Source organism: Serinus canaria, chromosome 1A (assembly GCF_022539315.1).
Source record: "Serinus canaria isolate serCan28SL12 chromosome 1A, serCan2020, whole genome shotgun sequence".
NCBI classification, from domain to species: domain Eukaryota; kingdom Metazoa; phylum Chordata; class Aves; order Passeriformes; family Fringillidae; genus Serinus; species Serinus canaria.
In genome coordinates, this window is record NC_066314.1 from 56,218,748 (window position 1) to 56,236,096 (window position 17,349).

At 52.4% G+C, this 17,349-nt stretch overlaps 1 protein-coding gene across 17 annotated transcripts in view; it reads left to right on the plus strand.

Annotated features, from left to right (window-relative positions):
- The window catches only part of A4GALT (alpha 1,4-galactosyltransferase (P blood group)), a 34,315-nt gene extending 17,060 nt beyond the window's left edge, over positions 1-17,255 (plus strand). For 3 of the 17 annotated variants that reach the window (XM_030237740.2, XM_030237741.2, XM_050982029.1), the window contains exon 3: positions 6,752-10,910. In XM_030237740.2, coding sequence (XP_030093600.1) covers positions 6,752-7,888 — 1,137 coding nt within the window. In that variant the 3' untranslated portion in view covers positions 7,889-10,910. Of the gene's footprint in view, positions 1-113; positions 5,064-6,453; positions 6,569-6,751; positions 12,845-14,554; positions 14,603-14,785 lie in introns of those variants that run through there. The other 14 variants (XM_050982076.1, XM_050982068.1, XM_030237743.2 and 11 more) reach the window with 14 other exon arrangements.
- Positions 17,256-17,349: the final 94 nt, after the last annotated feature.

Here is a 17,349-nt window from a genome sequence, read left to right on the forward strand (position 1 = left end):
TCCCCTCCCAGGCTCTGCTGGCTCAGCTCTATTCCCAGTTCTGCCCTGCCACCTATGCAAAGATGAAACAGGACTCTGAAGAGTTGTCAAGGCGTGCAGTGTGACCTGGGGGCCCTTGGCTGCAGGGATGTTCCCCAGGCTGAAGGAAACCAAGTGCCTTTGACCTTCCCCAGAGTTGGTTTCTAGACCCCCGAGCAGGTGTTCTGTGTGACAGCTCTGTGGTTTTAATACCTGATAGTCCTGACATTTCTGCCTCAGATCCTTTGTGTTTCAAATTTACAGCAGAACCTGACTTCAGCCTCTCTTGCTGTCCTTCACGAGACCTGTTGCTGCAGGGACGGCTGAACCCATTCGCCAGCATCCCTCAGCTGGTCCTGTCTTGGTGTTCTCCAGTGGCTTCTCCTGTGAACCCCAGCCTGAGCAGCCCCTTGTGATGATTCAACAGCTGTAGGGACCCTTGGCTTGCTCTCTGTAACATTTCTGATTTTGTGAATCACTACCAGGCAGTGCCAAAAGTCACAGCTTGCTGGGGCTCAGACCAGATTTTCCTGGCTGGCAAAGACCATTAACATGTGGGGAAATACATGAAGAGTATATGAAATTGGCTTTAGGAAGCCGAAAAATGTTTAGATCCCTGTGTGGCTCACTGTGAAATGAGCCACACAGGCTCACTATGCACTATGGCATGCACTATGTTGTAAACTTCTGAAGTGAGAAAAGGTCAAATGATGCTTCCTGCAGTTCCTGATTCCATAGCAGTGGGATGACTTGTCTGGGACACCTCAGGAAAGCAAATAGACAAAATCAGTTCTTTGAGGAGTAAAAATTATGAATATCCTTACTCTGCTGAAGTAGTTCTTGTGGAGACCAACACCTCAGCAGCAATTGTCACACCCTGAAGGGGTTCAGCATTTCCTGTTTCTGCAGTGCTGTGAGGAGGATTACATCCTTTTCGTTGGAATGTTGAGCCCAGTGTGGTAATCCAGAGGACGACCTGTCCACATCAGCAGAAGGACTTGGTGCAGGACTCCAAGCAGTGTCCCCAGGGACAAAAATAAAAACTCAGAAGCACATGAAGGTTGGAAAAGACCTCCAAGATCAGGGAGTCCAGCCTTCAATTCAGTATCACCATACCCACAAGCCCGTACCCCAAAGTGCCATGTGTACTCATTTTTTGGAGCACTTGCACTTCCAGGGATGCTGACTCCACCACTTCCCTGGGGAGCCTGTGGCACACAGTGCTTAAGCACTCTGAAAGCTTTCCTCGTATCCAAGCCGAACCTACCGTGGTGCACAGAGTGCTGCATCCAGCCCTGGGCCCAGCACAGGAAGGACAGGGAGCTGCTGGAGCCAGTGCAGAGCTGGGAAACCAAGGGGATCAGAGGGATGGAGCAGCTCTGCTGGGAGGAAAGGCTGAGGGAATTGGGATTGTTCAGCCTGGAGAAGAGAAGGCTTTGGGGTGATGTGATCGTAGTCCTTCACTGCCTGAAGGGAACTTAAAGGAAAGTTGCTGAGAGACTGGTCCTGTCACTGCAGACCCTTGTCAAGGGAGAATGGCTTCACACTGACAGAGAGCAGCTTTAGGTTTGATATGAGGGAGAAATTCTTCCCTGTGAGGGTGGTGAGGCTCTGGCACAGGTTGCCCATAGCAGCTGTGGCTGCCCTTGGGTCCCTGGAAGTGTCCAAGACCAGGTTGGATGGGGCTCCGAGCAGCCTGGGATAGTGGAAGGTGTCCCTGCCCATGGCAGGAGGGGTGGAACAAGATGATCTTTAGCTTTCCTTCCAACCCAGACCATTCTATTGATTTGATCTCATTCTGTCCCTTGTTCCCTGGGAGCAGAGCCTGACCCCCAGCTGGCTGCACCCTCCTGTCAGGGAGGTGTGGAGAGCATTAGGGCTCCCCCGAGCCTCCTTTTCCTCCAGGTTGAACAGCCCCAGCTCCCTCAGCCGCTCCTCATCAGACTTGTGCTCCAGCCTCTTGTCCTGCTCCGTTCCCCCCTCTGGACACGCTCCAGCCCTTCAGTGTCCATCCTGCAGTGCCAGGCCCAGAACTGGACACAGCCCCTGGGGCGAGGCCTCCCCAGTGCCCACAGCAGGGGGGGACAGTCACTGCCCAGGTCCTGCTGACCACACCATTGCTGACCCTGCCCAGCAGCCATTGGCCTTCTTGCCCACTTGGGCATGCACTGTGGACCAGCAGGCCCCGGCCCTTTCCTGCTGGGCTCTTCCCAGCCACTCTTCCCCAGCCTGGAGCTGCTGGGGGTTGCTGTGACCCAGGGGTAGTCCCTGGCACTCGAGATCTTGTTCAACCTCAAGTGTATGAAACGGGACTGGCTCTGACACTGGGCTTTGGGGCATAGCACCAGTGACCCACTGCCCACTGGATTAATTCTACCACCACTCTCTGGGCCCAGCCATCCAGGCGCTTTATTCCCAGCAAACTTGGAGCCTGTTAAATCTGTGGGCTGCAAGGACAAGGACACTCCAGGAGAGTGCTGTGGGAGCAGTGATCAAAGGCTTTAGAAGGCCTGGGTACACAATAGCCTTTCCACAGCCTTTTGCCATCCATTGGGTGTTCATAGAAGGAGGTTGGGTCAGTCAAGCAGGACCTGCTTGAATTTGAGCTGGCTGGGCCTGATGCCCAAGTGGTGCAGCACACATGGTGTCATTGCACTCCAGGTAATCTCTTCCATACACTTCCCAGGATCTGAGGTATGACAGGCCTCTGGTTTTCCCAGTTGTTCCTTCCTAGCCTTCTCATAGGGGGGTGTCACATTGGCTATCCTCCAGTCACCCAGGAGCTCTCCAGTTCACCAGGACTCCTGATAAACAATGGAGAGTGGAGCTTTGTGGGCTGCTTCACTAGCTCCCAGCAGAAGGATGGCATCTGCCTAGACTTGTGCATGTCTGGGCAGCACAGCAGTTCACCAACAACTTCCTCCTGCAGTGCGGGGACTTAGTTCTGCTCCCTGTTTCTGTCTTCTGGCTCAGAGGGCTGGATATGCAGAGGGTAACTGGGCTTTCGCTTAAAGGCTGAGGTCAAGAAGGCATTGAATACCTCAGCCTCTCCCTCATCCCTGGAGGTCATGTTCCCACCCCAGCATGCAATAAAGGATGGAGAATCTCCTTGGCCTCTTTTTGTTATTAATGCATTTGGAAAAGCATTTTTTCTTAACTTTTATGCTGGTGGCCAGACTGACTTCTAGCTGGACTTTTACCTTTCTAGTTTTCTCTCTGATTAGCTTCATGACATCCTTGTAGTCTTCCTGAGTTGCCTGACCCTTCTTCCAGAGCTGCTAAACTCTCTGTTCTTCCCTGAGTCCCAGTGGAAGCTTGCTGTTCATCAAGGCTAGCCTTCCCTGGACCAGCTTCTGGCACATTGCAATGGGTTCCATTTCTACCTCTACGACCTCCTTCCTGAGGAACCTCCACCTTCCTGGGCTCCCTGGCCCCTCAGGACTGCCTCCCAAGGGATTCTCTCAACCTGTGGTCTGAACAGAGCAAAGCCTGTTCTCCACACATCCAAGGTAATGGTTTTGCTGACCCCTTTCCTCCTTCTTCCCTCCCTTCACTGAGAACTGAAATCGAATCGTGTCATGGTCACTTTTACCAAGATGGCCTCTGGCAACCTCCTCTCCCCCCAGTGCTCCTCTGTTTGCAAGCAGCAGATTCCCTGGGACACCTCCCCTGGTGGGCTCGCCTGCCACCTCTGTCAGCCGGTTCTCTTCCACATGCTCCAGGAACCTCCTGGAGCGTCTCCTGTTTGCTGCTGGGATTCCCGCAGACCCCTGGTAAATTGAAGATGTCACTGAGGTTGTAGGCAGTGGATGATGGGGGGTCATCCATCTACCCCTAATGCAATTCCTTGCCCACCACTCAGCACTGGTGAGACACACCTGCAGGGCTGGTCCTGGAATCCCAGGATGAGGGAGGCGTGTCCGTACTGGAGCAAATCTGGCAACAGCCACTAAGGCGGGAAGGGGACTGGAGCACACGGTGCATGAGGAGAGGCTGGGAGAGCTCTGCTGACTTTTCTGGGACTAGAGCAGGCTGGGCTGTGTGTTCAGGGTGTGGTGAAGGCTGAAGGTGGGTGGGTGGGTAAAGGACACAAGTGAGACTCTCCTCTGTTCAATGCAGAGACGGCAGGAGGCACAGTGGGCACACCTTGAAACGTGGCTAGTTAAAATGAAAGGAAGGGTGGTGATACACTGGATCAGGTAGCCCAGAGTGCTTGTGGAGCCCCTGGGCTGGGACAAGAGTTGTCATGAGTCCATCCATGGTGCTGCCATGCATGGAAGGATTTGGGGAGAGGAGAGTGGCCTGGGACACTGCAGAGCAATATTTGTTTCAGGCAGCTGAGGAGGAACTGCAGTAAACCCTGAATTTAGGGGCTGTTCTGATAAAGGAGGGATTTTATCAATGTGCCAGCATGTCTCATGCAAGGCAAGGTCAGCCACCCTTGATCATGGAAGCAAGGGGGAGCTGTCACAGAATGAGGGGCACCTGAACGTGGCAAAGTCCCTCTGAGAGGTCCCTGGCATATGCAGGAGTACTCCCTAATGAACGAGTTGAGTTAAGTATTTGGTTAAAAGAGTGTGTTTGCAAGGGGGCATCCTGTACTTAGGGCTTGGGGTGGGAGCATGCAGCTCTATGGAAGGATCAGCTCAGTTATCCTGGCAGCCCCAGCCGCAGACTGAGCACTGAGAATTCTTAGCTAAGGAGAAAACAAACCAAGCCATTTTCTCTCCTGTCTCAAGCTTAAAATATTGCAACTCTGTGGTTTAGCTATCTCTTTTTTTTTTTTTTTAAATTACTTTTTAACTAACTTGTTTGTTCACTGTGAATCTATGTGACCTTAGCATCGGTTACTGGTTACATAAAAGATGTTGCTCTCTTCCCTTTCCTTTTCCACTGCTGTTTGTACTCCATCAGTCATCGTTCCTTTTCTGGAGGAGAAGGAGGTGTGAGACCATAGAGTTGGTGTCATCCTTTAAGATTTTGATTTCATAAGTATATTTTCCAGCTGCAGAAGGAATTTTGTAGTATCTTGAAAGCAGGGACTGGTGAGTTTTGTGCCTTCTCTACAGCACTGGATCTGTCCCACCTAGTCTGTGCCTTTTGCCTTGTACAGTTTAAACACTTATTTATAGCGTTAACCCAGCTGTGGTGTGTGGAGGTTGGGGAATGTAAAGGGGTTTGTAAATGGTAGGGTGGGCTGGCTTGGACTGCCTGTAGCACTGGCAGCACAGGGTGGCATTTCTGTGTGGGAGGAGAAACCTTCTGGGGATCCAGAGCTGATCATTTGTGTTTTGGCTGCCTCTCCTCTGTCCCCCTGTGCCTGGTGCCGAGTGGTGGCTCCATGCTCTGACATTTGGTTGGCTCCCAGTGTGGCTGACAAGTTGTTTCTGGCCACAGGGGAAGCTCTGTATGTGACTCAGGCACAGTGATCAAGGAGCAATGACAAATGGGAGTGTGCCACCTGGTTGCTCTGTTGTGTTCTCTGCCACTTTGGTTATAGCTGCTGGATTAAAGCTTTTCCCGTTTCCTGAACCTTTCTGTCCGGGAGGGTAGGGATTTGGAGATGGAGCTCAGGGAGGCAGGAGAAATGATGGAATCCTTTAGGTTGGAAGAGACCTTTGAGTGCCTGGGTCCTACCCCAAAGCCCACTCTGCCAAGTCCACCACTTAACCCAGATCCTAAGTGCCACACCTATGTATCTGTTAAATACCTCCAGGGACAGTGGCTCTACTGCTTTCTTGGGCAGCCTGTGCCAATGCCTGGTAACTCTTCCAGGGAGCAAAAATTCTGAGTAATGTCTGCTCTAACCTCCCTTGGCACAACTTGACTTGAGACCACTTCCAATGGTCCTAAAAGCCACAGCCTTCCTCACTGCTTCTTCATATGCTCTTGTCCATTGACCTTTGGGGCCCAGTGGCGGGCACAGGAGGTGCTGCTTCTGCTGCCCCTCAATTTAAGGAGAGGTAAGGGCAGCAATGCTGATGCTAACGCTGAGGATGGAGCTAGACTGACTTATCTGTTTGTTGCTGCCTTGATAAAAATCTCTTCCACTCCATCCCTCCCTTTTGCCAGAAGAAGCAAGGAAGGAAGGGCAGGAGAGCAGAGGGATTGCCTGTCCGCCAGCAGGATCCACTGGGAGAACTGAGCAGGGCAGAGCCAGCGTGGCCTGTGCAGGGTTGGGAAGCAGCCTTGGAACTCCCTTTACAAAGGCAGTTCTCGACCTTATTGCCTGCATCTGCCTCCTGAGCTCCCATGCATCCATTCCTTTCCCACCCTCCATCCGTCCTGCCAAGCTACGCTGCCATGAACAGTGGGCCAGGCTCTCTGCAGGGGCAGGTGGTTGGTTTAGAAAGGCAGCAACTGCCGGCTCAACTACTGGAAGACTGAGGCTTGTGTTTGGTTTGGGGGAAGGACACGTTGTGTATCAGAAGAAAACAACTCCCCTCATGATATCCAGCTGTCAGTGCGCAGCAGCTCCACACAGTGACTGTTGACAGGGCCCCAGAGATGGTCATAAGGAACACTGCTATCTCCTCCTGCCAGGCTTTGCGTACGTGTCTCTATGTCTTGTGTTGACAGTGACCTGGAGTTTTAGAGGGTGACAGATGAGTTCTCTAATGGTGTTCCCGGAGTTTGTTGTGCACTGCTATGAAGATAGGACACACCTATGAAGGAAGACTCATACTCTGCTGCCTCATCTGTCAGGTTTTTTCTCTTCTTTCCTTCCTTTCAGATCATGATGGCTGTCTCAGGAGAGCAGGCTCTGGCTGGAGAAAGAATGCTCAGGATGCCCAGCTGCCTCCTAAAGCTGACCAGGGTGGTGCTGAGCCACAAGCCCTGTGCCCTGTTTATCCTCATCTTTGTGTTCGTATCCTTTGCCTACATCAAGTTGTACTGGGGCATTGAGGAGGACCCAAAGAGCCACGGCCCCACCTACAGCTTGTCTGCTGAGAATGGCTGCGCTCACTATGTGCCTTCTCCCCTCGACACTGCTGGTGGGCCCTCTCCTTCCACAGGAAACGTGTTTTTTGTGGAGACCTCGGAGCAAACTTCCCCAAGTTACCTGTTCTCATGCTCTGTGGAGTCTGCGGCCAGGTCACACCCCACGTCAAGGGTCGTGGTGCTCATGAAAGGCTTGGCCAAAGGGAACGCCTCCTTGCCCAAACACTGGGCTTTCTTCTTGCTGAGCTGCTTCCCCAACGTGGAAATCCAGCCCCTGGACTTGACAGAGTTCTTTTCTGGAACGCCTCTTGCACAGTGGTTCCAGCAGCCTCAGCGGCAACAGGAGCCTTATTTTTTACATGTCCTCTCTGATGCCTGCAGAATTGTCCTCATGTGGAAATTTGGTGGCATCTACCTGGATACAGACTTCATTGTGCTTAAGAACTTACAGAACCTCACCAATGCCCTTGGCATTCAGGATGACAATGAACTGAATGGGGCCTTTCTGTCCTTTAAGGCCAAGCACAAGTTCATGGAGCTTTGCATGCAGGACTTTGTGCAGAATTACAATGGCTGGGTCTGGGGGCACCAGGGCCCAGGGCTCCTAACTCGTGTCTTCAAGAAGTGGTGCTCCCTTGAGACTATCAAGAGCATGAGCTGCAGAGGTGTGAGTGCTCTTGCCCGAGAAGTTGTTTATCCTATTCCCTGGCAGAACTGGAAGAAGTTGTTTGAGGCAGTCACTGCCTTGGAGCTTCAGGAACTCCTTAAGAGCACCTATGCAGTGCACATATGGAACAAACTGAGCCACGAGACCAAGTTAGAGATCCCCTCCCAGGCTCTGCTGGCTCAGCTCTATTCCCAGTTCTGCCCTGCCACCTATGCAAAGATGAAACAGGACTCTGAAGAGTTGTCAAGGCGTGCAGTGTGACCTGGGGGCCCTTGGCTGCAGGGATGTTCCCCAGGCTGAAGGAAACCAAGTGCCTTTGACCTTCCCCAGAGTTGGTTTCTAGACCCCCGAGCAGGTGTTCTGTGTGACAGCTCTGTGGTTTTAATACCTGATAGTCCTGACATTTCTGCCTCAGATCCTTTGTGTTTCAAATTTACAGCAGAACCTGACTTCAGCCTCTCTTGCTGTCCTTCACGAGACCTGTTGCTGCAGGGACGGCTGAACCCATTCGCCAGCATCCCTCAGCTGGTCCTGTCTTGGTGTTCTCCAGTGGCTTCTCCTGTGAACCCCAGCCTGAGCAGCCCCTTGTGATGATTCAACAGCTGTAGGGACCCTTGGCTTGCTCTCTGTAACATTTCTGATTTTGTGAATCACTACCAGGCAGTGCCAAAAGTCACAGCTTGCTGGGGCTCAGACCAGATTTTCCTGGCTGGCAAAGACCATTAACATGTGGGGAAATACATGAAGAGTATATGAAATTGGCTTTAGGAAGCCGAAAAATGTTTAGATCCCTGTGTGGCTCACTGTGAAATGAGCCACACAGGCTCACTATGCACTATGGCATGCACTATGTTGTAAACTTCTGAAGTGAGAAAAGGTCAAATGATGCTTCCTGCAGTTCCTGATTCCATAGCAGTGGGATGACTTGTCTGGGACACCTCAGGAAAGCAAATAGACAAAATCAGTTCTTTGAGGAGTAAAAATTATGAATATCCTTACTCTGCTGAAGTAGTTCTTGTGGAGACCAACACCTCAGCAGCAATTGTCACACCCTGAAGGGGTTCAGCATTTCCTGTTTCTGCAGTGCTGTGAGGAGGATTACATCCTTTTCGTTGGAATGTTGAGCCCAGTGTGGTAATCCAGAGGACGACCTGTCCACATCAGCAGAAGGACTTGGTGCAGGACTCCAAGCAGTGTCCCCAGGGACAAAAATAAAAACTCAGAAGCACATGAAGGTTGGAAAAGACCTCCAAGATCAGGGAGTCCAGCCTTCAATTCAGTATCACCATACCCACAAGCCCGTACCCCAAAGTGCCATGTGTACTCATTTTTTGGAGCACTTGCACTTCCAGGGATGCTGACTCCACCACTTCCCTGGGGAGCCTGTGGCACACAGTGCTTAAGCACTCTGAAAGCTTTCCTCGTATCCAAGCCGAACCTACCGTGGTGCACAGAGTGCTGCATCCAGCCCTGGGCCCAGCACAGGAAGGACAGGGAGCTGCTGGAGCCAGTGCAGAGCTGGGAAACCAAGGGGATCAGAGGGATGGAGCAGCTCTGCTGGGAGGAAAGGCTGAGGGAATTGGGATTGTTCAGCCTGGAGAAGAGAAGGCTTTGGGGTGATGTGATCGTAGTCCTTCACTGCCTGAAGGGAACTTAAAGGAAAGTTGCTGAGAGACTGGTCCTGTCACTGCAGACCCTTGTCAAGGGAGAATGGCTTCACACTGACAGAGAGCAGCTTTAGGTTTGATATGAGGGAGAAATTCTTCCCTGTGAGGGTGGTGAGGCTCTGGCACAGGTTGCCCATAGCAGCTGTGGCTGCCCTTGGGTCCCTGGAAGTGTCCAAGACCAGGTTGGATGGGGCTCCGAGCAGCCTGGGATAGTGGAAGGTGTCCCTGCCCATGGCAGGAGGGGTGGAACAAGATGATCTTTAGCTTTCCTTCCAACCCAGACCATTCTATTGATTTGATCTCATTCTGTCCCTTGTTCCCTGGGAGCAGAGCCTGACCCCCAGCTGGCTGCACCCTCCTGTCAGGGAGGTGTGGAGAGCATTAGGGCTCCCCCGAGCCTCCTTTTCCTCCAGGTTGAACAGCCCCAGCTCCCTCAGCCGCTCCTCATCAGACTTGTGCTCCAGCCTCTTGTCCTGCTCCGTTCCCCCCTCTGGACACGCTCCAGCCCTTCAGTGTCCATCCTGCAGTGCCAGGCCCAGAACTGGACACAGCCCCTGGGGCGAGGCCTCCCCAGTGCCCACAGCAGGGGGGGACAGTCACTGCCCAGGTCCTGCTGACCACACCATTGCTGACCCTGCCCAGCAGCCATTGGCCTTCTTGCCCACTTGGGCATGCACTGTGGACCAGCAGGCCCCGGCCCTTTCCTGCTGGGCTCTTCCCAGCCACTCTTCCCCAGCCTGGAGCTGCTGGGGGTTGCTGTGACCCAGGGGTAGTCCCTGGCACTCGAGATCTTGTTCAACCTCAAGTGTATGAAACGGGACTGGCTCTGACACTGGGCTTTGGGGCATAGCACCAGTGACCCACTGCCCACTGGATTAATTCTACCACCACTCTCTGGGCCCAGCCATCCAGGCGCTTTATTCCCAGCAAACTTGGAGCCTGTTAAATCTGTGGGCTGCAAGGACAAGGACACTCCAGGAGAGTGCTGTGGGAGCAGTGATCAAAGGCTTTAGAAGGCCTGGGTACACAATAGCCTTTCCACAGCCTTTTGCCATCCATTGGGTGTTCATAGAAGGAGGTTGGGTCAGTCAAGCAGGACCTGCTTGAATTTGAGCTGGCTGGGCCTGATGCCCAAGTGGTGCAGCACACATGGTGTCATTGCACTCCAGGTAATCTCTTCCATACACTTCCCAGGATCTGAGGTATGACAGGCCTCTGGTTTTCCCAGTTGTTCCTTCCTAGCCTTCTCATAGGGGGGTGTCACATTGGCTATCCTCCAGTCACCCAGGAGCTCTCCAGTTCACCAGGACTCCTGATAAACAATGGAGAGTGGAGCTTTGTGGGCTGCTTCACTAGCTCCCAGCAGAAGGATGGCATCTGCCTAGACTTGTGCATGTCTGGGCAGCACAGCAGTTCACCAACAACTTCCTCCTGCAGTGCGGGGACTTAGTTCTGCTCCCTGTTTCTGTCTTCTGGCTCAGAGGGCTGGATATGCAGAGGGTAACTGGGCTTTCGCTTAAAGGCTGAGGTCAAGAAGGCATTGAATACCTCAGCCTCTCCCTCATCCCTGGAGGTCATGTTCCCACCCCAGCATGCAATAAAGGATGGAGAATCTCCTTGGCCTCTTTTTGTTATTAATGCATTTGGAAAAGCATTTTTTCTTAACTTTTATGCTGGTGGCCAGACTGACTTCTAGCTGGACTTTTACCTTTCTAGTTTTCTCTCTGATTAGCTTCATGACATCCTTGTAGTCTTCCTGAGTTGCCTGACCCTTCTTCCAGAGCTGCTAAACTCTCTGTTCTTCCCTGAGTCCCAGTGGAAGCTTGCTGTTCATCAAGGCTAGCCTTCCCTGGACCAGCTTCTGGCACATTGCAATGGGTTCCATTTCTACCTCTACGACCTCCTTCCTGAGGAACCTCCACCTTCCTGGGCTCCCTGGCCCCTCAGGACTGCCTCCCAAGGGATTCTCTCAACCTGTGGTCTGAACAGAGCAAAGCCTGTTCTCCACACATCCAAGGTAATGGTTTTGCTGACCCCTTTCCTCCTTCTTCCCTCCCTTCACTGAGAACTGAAATCGAATCGTGTCATGGTCACTTTTACCAAGATGGCCTCTGGCAACCTCCTCTCCCCCCAGTGCTCCTCTGTTTGCAAGCAGCAGATTCCCTGGGACACCTCCCCTGGTGGGCTCGCCTGCCACCTCTGTCAGCCGGTTCTCTTCCACATGCTCCAGGAACCTCCTGGAGCGTCTCCTGTTTGCTGCTGGGATTCCCGCAGACCCCTGGTAAATTGAAGATGTCACTGAGGTTGTAGGCAGTGGATGATGGGGGGTCATCCATCTACCCCTAATGCAATTCCTTGCCCACCACTCAGCACTGGTGAGACACACCTGCAGGGCTGGTCCTGGAATCCCAGGATGAGGGAGGCGTGTCCGTACTGGAGCAAATCTGGCAACAGCCACTAAGGCGGGAAGGGGACTGGAGCACACGGTGCATGAGGAGAGGCTGGGAGAGCTCTGCCGACTTTTCTGGGACTAGAGCAGGCTGGGCTGTGTGTTCAGGGTGTGGTGAAGGCTGAAGGTGGGTGGGTGGGTAAAGGACACAAGTGAGACTCTCCTCTGTTCAATGCAGAGACGGCAGGAGGCACAGTGGGCACACCTTGAAGCGTGGCTAGTTAAAATGAAAGGAAGGGTGGTGATACACTGGATCAGGTAGCCCAGAGTGCTTGTGGAGCCCCTGGGCTGGGACAAGAGTTGTCATGAGTCCATCCATGGTGCTGCCATGCATGGAAGAATTTGGGGAGAGGAGAGTGGCCTGGGACACTGCAGAGCAATATTTGTTTCAGGCAGCTGAGGAGGAACTGCAGTAAACCCTGAATTTAGGGGCTGTTCTGATAAAGGAGGGATTTTATCAATGTGCCAGCATGTCTCATGCAAGGCAAGGTCAGCCACCCTTGATCATGGAAGCAAGGGGGAGCTGTCACAGAATGAAGGGCACCTGAACGTGGCAAAGTCCCTCTGAGAGGTCCCTGGCATATGCAGGAGTACTCCCTAATGAACGAGTTGAGTTAAGTATTTGGTTAAAAGAGTGTGTTTGCAAGGGGGCATCCTGTACTTAGGGCTTGGGGTGGGAGCATGCAGCTCTATGGAAGGATCAGCTCAGTTATCCTGGCAGCCCCAGCAGCGGCCTAAGAGCTCAGAAATTTTAGCCAAGGAGGAAAAAACAAAACCAAAAGTTTTACTGCCACAGCCTAAAGTTTATAGGGTATTAATAATGAGGTCTGAATTTCCTCCTTTTTTTTCATTATTAGTTTATAATTAGATGGATTCTTTGCCGTGCTACGTACATCCTTTTTATGAGCTACTCACTGGTGTGATGTCACATCCTTCATCTATTGTGTTTTTCCATGTATTCAGATTTTTTCTCTTGCCGTTTCTTTTCAGAAGGAGGAAGTGACAGAACATAGAGTTGTAGGCTCCGTCAGTGACACCAACCTCTTAAAACTCTTCTTCAGCTAGGCAGTGAATTCTGTGCTGTCTTGAAAGCAGCGACAGGTAAGTAGAGTTTGCAATTTCTTGGTATGGCCCATGTGTTTTTAGAGGAAGTGATAGAACCAGGCTTCCTGTATTTGTTTTATAAAATAATTGCACGGACTATCGCAGTGTTGAAAGCATTGCCCTGTCTGCTCCAAAAGGAGAAATGTATTTCTAAATTTATAGAGATGTGACGGTAGTTAACCTCGGTCCTTTGCTCAAAATGCACCGATAAGCTCGAACCTTCCTTGTTGTTAGATTAACGTGGCGCTTTCCTGCCGCTCTACTGCACAGGAACTTCTCCCCAAGCCTCTACTGCTTTCTCTTCCTATGCTTGCAAAGCAAAACCTTTTTTGCAGGATTAACCCAGTTGTGGTGTGTGGAGGGTGGGGAATGTAAAGGGGTCTGTAAATGGCAGGGTGGGCTGGCTTGGACTGCCTGTAGCACTGGCAGCACAGGGTGGCATTTCTGTGTGGGAGGAGAAACCTTCTGGGGATCCAGAGCTGATCATTTGTGTTTTGGCTGCCTCTCCTCTGTCCCCCTGTGCCTGGTGCCAAGTGGTGGCTCCATGCTCTGACATTTGGTTGGCTCCCAGTGTGGCTGACAAGTTGTTTCTGGCCACAGGGGAAGCTCTGTATGTGACTCAGGCACAGTGATCAAGGAGCAATGACAAATGGGAGTGTGCCACCTGGTTGCTCTGTTGTGTTCTCTGCCACTTTGGTTATAGCTGCTGGATTAAAGCTTTTCCCGTTTCCTGAACCTTTCTGTCCGGGAGGGTAGGGATTTGGAGATGGAGCTCAGGGAGGCAGGAGAAATGATGGAATCCTTTAGGTTGGAAGAGACCTTTGAGTGCCTGGGTCCTACCCCAAAGCCCACTCTGCCAAGTCCACCACTTAACCCAGATCCTAAGTGCCACACCTACGTATCTGTTAAATACCTCCAAGGGACAGTGGCTCTACTGCTTTCTTGGGCAGCCTGTGCCAATGCCTGGTAACTCTTCCAGGGAGCAAAAATTCTGAGTAATGTCTGCTCTAACCTCCCTTGGCACAACTTGACTTGAGACCACTTCCAATGGTCCTAAAAGCCACAGCCTTCCTCACTGCTTCTTCATATGCTCTTGTCCATTGACCTTTGGGGCCCAGTGGCGGGCACAGGAGGTGCTGCTTCTGCTGCCCCTCAATTTAAGGAGAGGTAAGGGCAGCAATGCTGATGCTAGCGCTGAGGATGGAGCTAGACTGACTTATCTGTTTGTTGCTGCCTTGATAAAAATCTCTTCCACTCCATCCCTCCCTTTTGCCAGAAGAAGCAAGGAAGGAAGGGCAGGAGAGCAGAGGGATTGCCTGTCCGCCAGCAGGATCCACTGGGAGAACTGAGCAGGGCAGAGCCAGCGTGGCCTGTGCAGGGTTGGGAAGCAGCCTTGGAACTCCCTTTACAAAGGCAGTTCTCGACCTTATTGCCTGCATCTGCCTCCTGAGCTCCCATGCATCCATTCCTTTCCCACCCTCCATCCGTCCTGCCAAGCTACGCTGCCATGAACAATGGGCCAGGCTCTCTGCAGGGGCAGGTGGTTGGTTTAGAAGACTGCTTCCTGCAGCCTTCCAAGCCTGGACGACTGAGGCTTGTGTTTGGTTTGGGGGAAGGACACGTTGTGTATCAGAAGAAAACAACTCCCCTCATGATATCCAGCTGTCAGTGCGCAGCAGCTCCACACAGTGACTGTTGACAGGGCCCCAGGGATGGTCATAAGGAACACTGCTATCTCCTCCTGCCAGGCTTTGCGTACGTGTCTCTATGTCTTGTGTTGACAGTGACCTGGAGTTTTAGAGGGTGACAGATGAGTTCTCTAATGGTGTTCCCGGAGTTTGTTGTGCACTGCTATGAAGGTAGGACACACCTATGAAGGAAAACTCATACTCTGCTGCCTCATCTGTCAGGTTTTTTCTCTTCTTTCCTTCCTTTCAGATCATGATGGCTGTCTCAGGAGAGCAGGCTCTGGCTGGAGAAAGAATGCTCAGGATGCCCAGCTGCCTCCTAAAGCTGACCAGGGTGGTGCTGAGCCACAAGCCCTGTGCCCTGTTTATCCTCATCTTTGTGTTCGTATCCTTTGCCTACATCAAGTTGTACTGGGGCATTGAGGAGGACCCAAAGAGCCACGGCCCCACCTACAGCTTGTCTGCTGAGAATGGCTGCGCTCACTATGTGCCTTCTCCCCTCGACACTGCTGGTGGGCCCTCTCCTTCCACAGGAAACGTGTTTTTTGTGGAGACCTCGGAGCAAACTTCCCCAAGTTACCTGTTCTCGTGCTCTGTGGAGTCTGCGGCCAGGTCACACCCCACGTCAAGGGTCGTGGTGCTCATGAAAGGCTTGGCCAAAGGGAACGCCTCCTTGCCCAAACACTGGGCTTTCTTCTTGCTGAGCTGCTTCCCCAACGTGGAAATCCAGCCCCTGGACTTGACAGAGTTCTTTTCTGGAACGCCTCTTGCACAGTGGTTCCAGCAGCCTCAGCGGCAACAGGAGCCTTATTTTTTACATGTCCTCTCTGATGCCTGCAGAATTGTCCTCATGTGGAAATTTGGTGGCATCTACCTGGATACAGACTTCATTGTGCTTAAGAACTTACAGAACCTCACCAATGCCCTTGGCATTCAGGATGACAATGAACTGAATGGGGCCTTTCTGTCCTTTAAGGCCAAGCACAAGTTCATGGAGCTTTGCATGCAGGACTTTGTGCAGAATTACAATGGCTGGGTCTGGGGGCACCAGGGCCCAGGGCTCCTAACTCGTGTCTTCAAGAAGTGGTGCTCCCTTGAGACTATCAAGAGCATGAGCTGCAGAGGTGTGAGTGCTCTTGCCCGAGAAGTTGTTTATCCTATTCCCTGGCAGAACTGGAAGAAGTTGTTTGAGGCAGTCACTGCCTTGGAGCTTCAGGAACTCCTTAAGAGCACCTATGCAGTGCACATATGGAACAAACTGAGCCACGAGACCAAGTTAGAGATCCCCTCCCAGGCTCTGCTGGCTCAGCTCTATTCCCAGTTCTGCCCTGCCACCTATGCAAAGATGAAACAGGACTCTGAAGAGTTGTCAAGGCGTGCAGTGTGACCTGGGGGCCCTTGGCTGCAGGGATGTTCCCCAGGCTGAAGGAAACCAAGTGCCTTTGACCTTCCCCAGAGTTGGTTTCTAGACCCCCGAGCAGGTGTTCTGTGTGACAGCTCTGTGGTTTTAATACCTGATAGTCCTGACATTTCTGCCTCAGATCCTTTGTGTTTCAAATTTACAGCAGAACCTGACTTCAGCCTCTCTTGCTGTCCTTCACGAGACCTGTTGCTGCAGGGACGGCTGAACCCATTCGCCAGCATCCCTCAGCTGGTCCTGTCTTGGTGTTCTCCAGTGGCTTCTCCTGTGAACCCCAGCCTGAGCAGCCCCTTGTGATGATTCAACAGCTGTAGGGACCCTTGGCTTGCTCTCTGTGGCATTTGAAATTTTCACAGAATATTCTTTGTTGGAAGGGACCTGCAGCCATCTTGGGTTCAACCCCTGGCCCTGCCTGTGGAGAGGACACTCCAACAATCTTGCCCTGCGAATGAGAGCGTCATCACTGGGGCCGTGAGCATTCTCTGGGTAGACTTTTCAGTGCCCCAGCACCCTCTGGGGGAAGAACCTTTTCCTGATATCCACCCTGACCCTCCCCTGACACAGCTCCAGCCGTGCCCTCGGTTCCTGTTCCTGTCACACAGAGCAGGGATCAGGGCCTGCCCCCCTCTTCCCCTGGTGAGGAAGCTGCAGAACTGCTGTGAGCTCTGACCTCAGTCTGCTCTTCTCCAGCTCTTCTCCAAGTGCCCTTGGCTGCTCCGTGTGTGGCTTCACCTCCAAGCCCTTCACTATCTCCAAAACTGTACTTTGGACGCTCAAACAGCTTTAGATCTTTCTTTTATTGTGGCACCCAAATTCACACACAGTATTCAAGGTGAGGCCGCTCCAGCCCTGAGCGGGACAGTCCCCTCCCTGGCCTGGCCAGCGATGCTAGGCTGAATGCCCCAGGACAGGGCTTTCCCTCCTGGCTGCCAGGGCACTGCTGCCTCATGTTCAGCTGGCCATCAACCCCTATTGTATTGCACTAAAAAGTTTATTTTGTTCTTTGCACTGGGTTGGTATTTTGCACTGAAGAGTATCATCCCTCTTATACCACATGGTCTTTCCCCCCCCCCCTCCACGCCCTGGTGGTGGTCTCTCCCCAGGTTACTCCCTCCCCTCACTCTCCCATCCCTGATATCCCATTGGCTGTGTTCCCTCTTCTCTGCCCCCCCCTCCCCTGGGTTTAAAATCCCCCCTTTTCACACACTCGGTCTCTTTTTTCTCTGGTCATCCTCACCTCCTTTGGACCCTCTGGAGTAATTCCACAATAAAGCTGTGGGATTTTTGGTCCCCAGGAGAAGATCGCCTCAAGTATTTCACTTTTGTCCTTGTAATGCTGTGAGGGGCCAGGGTCCAGAGCCAGACTGGACCCGAAAGGCCCCGAGAGATCAGCT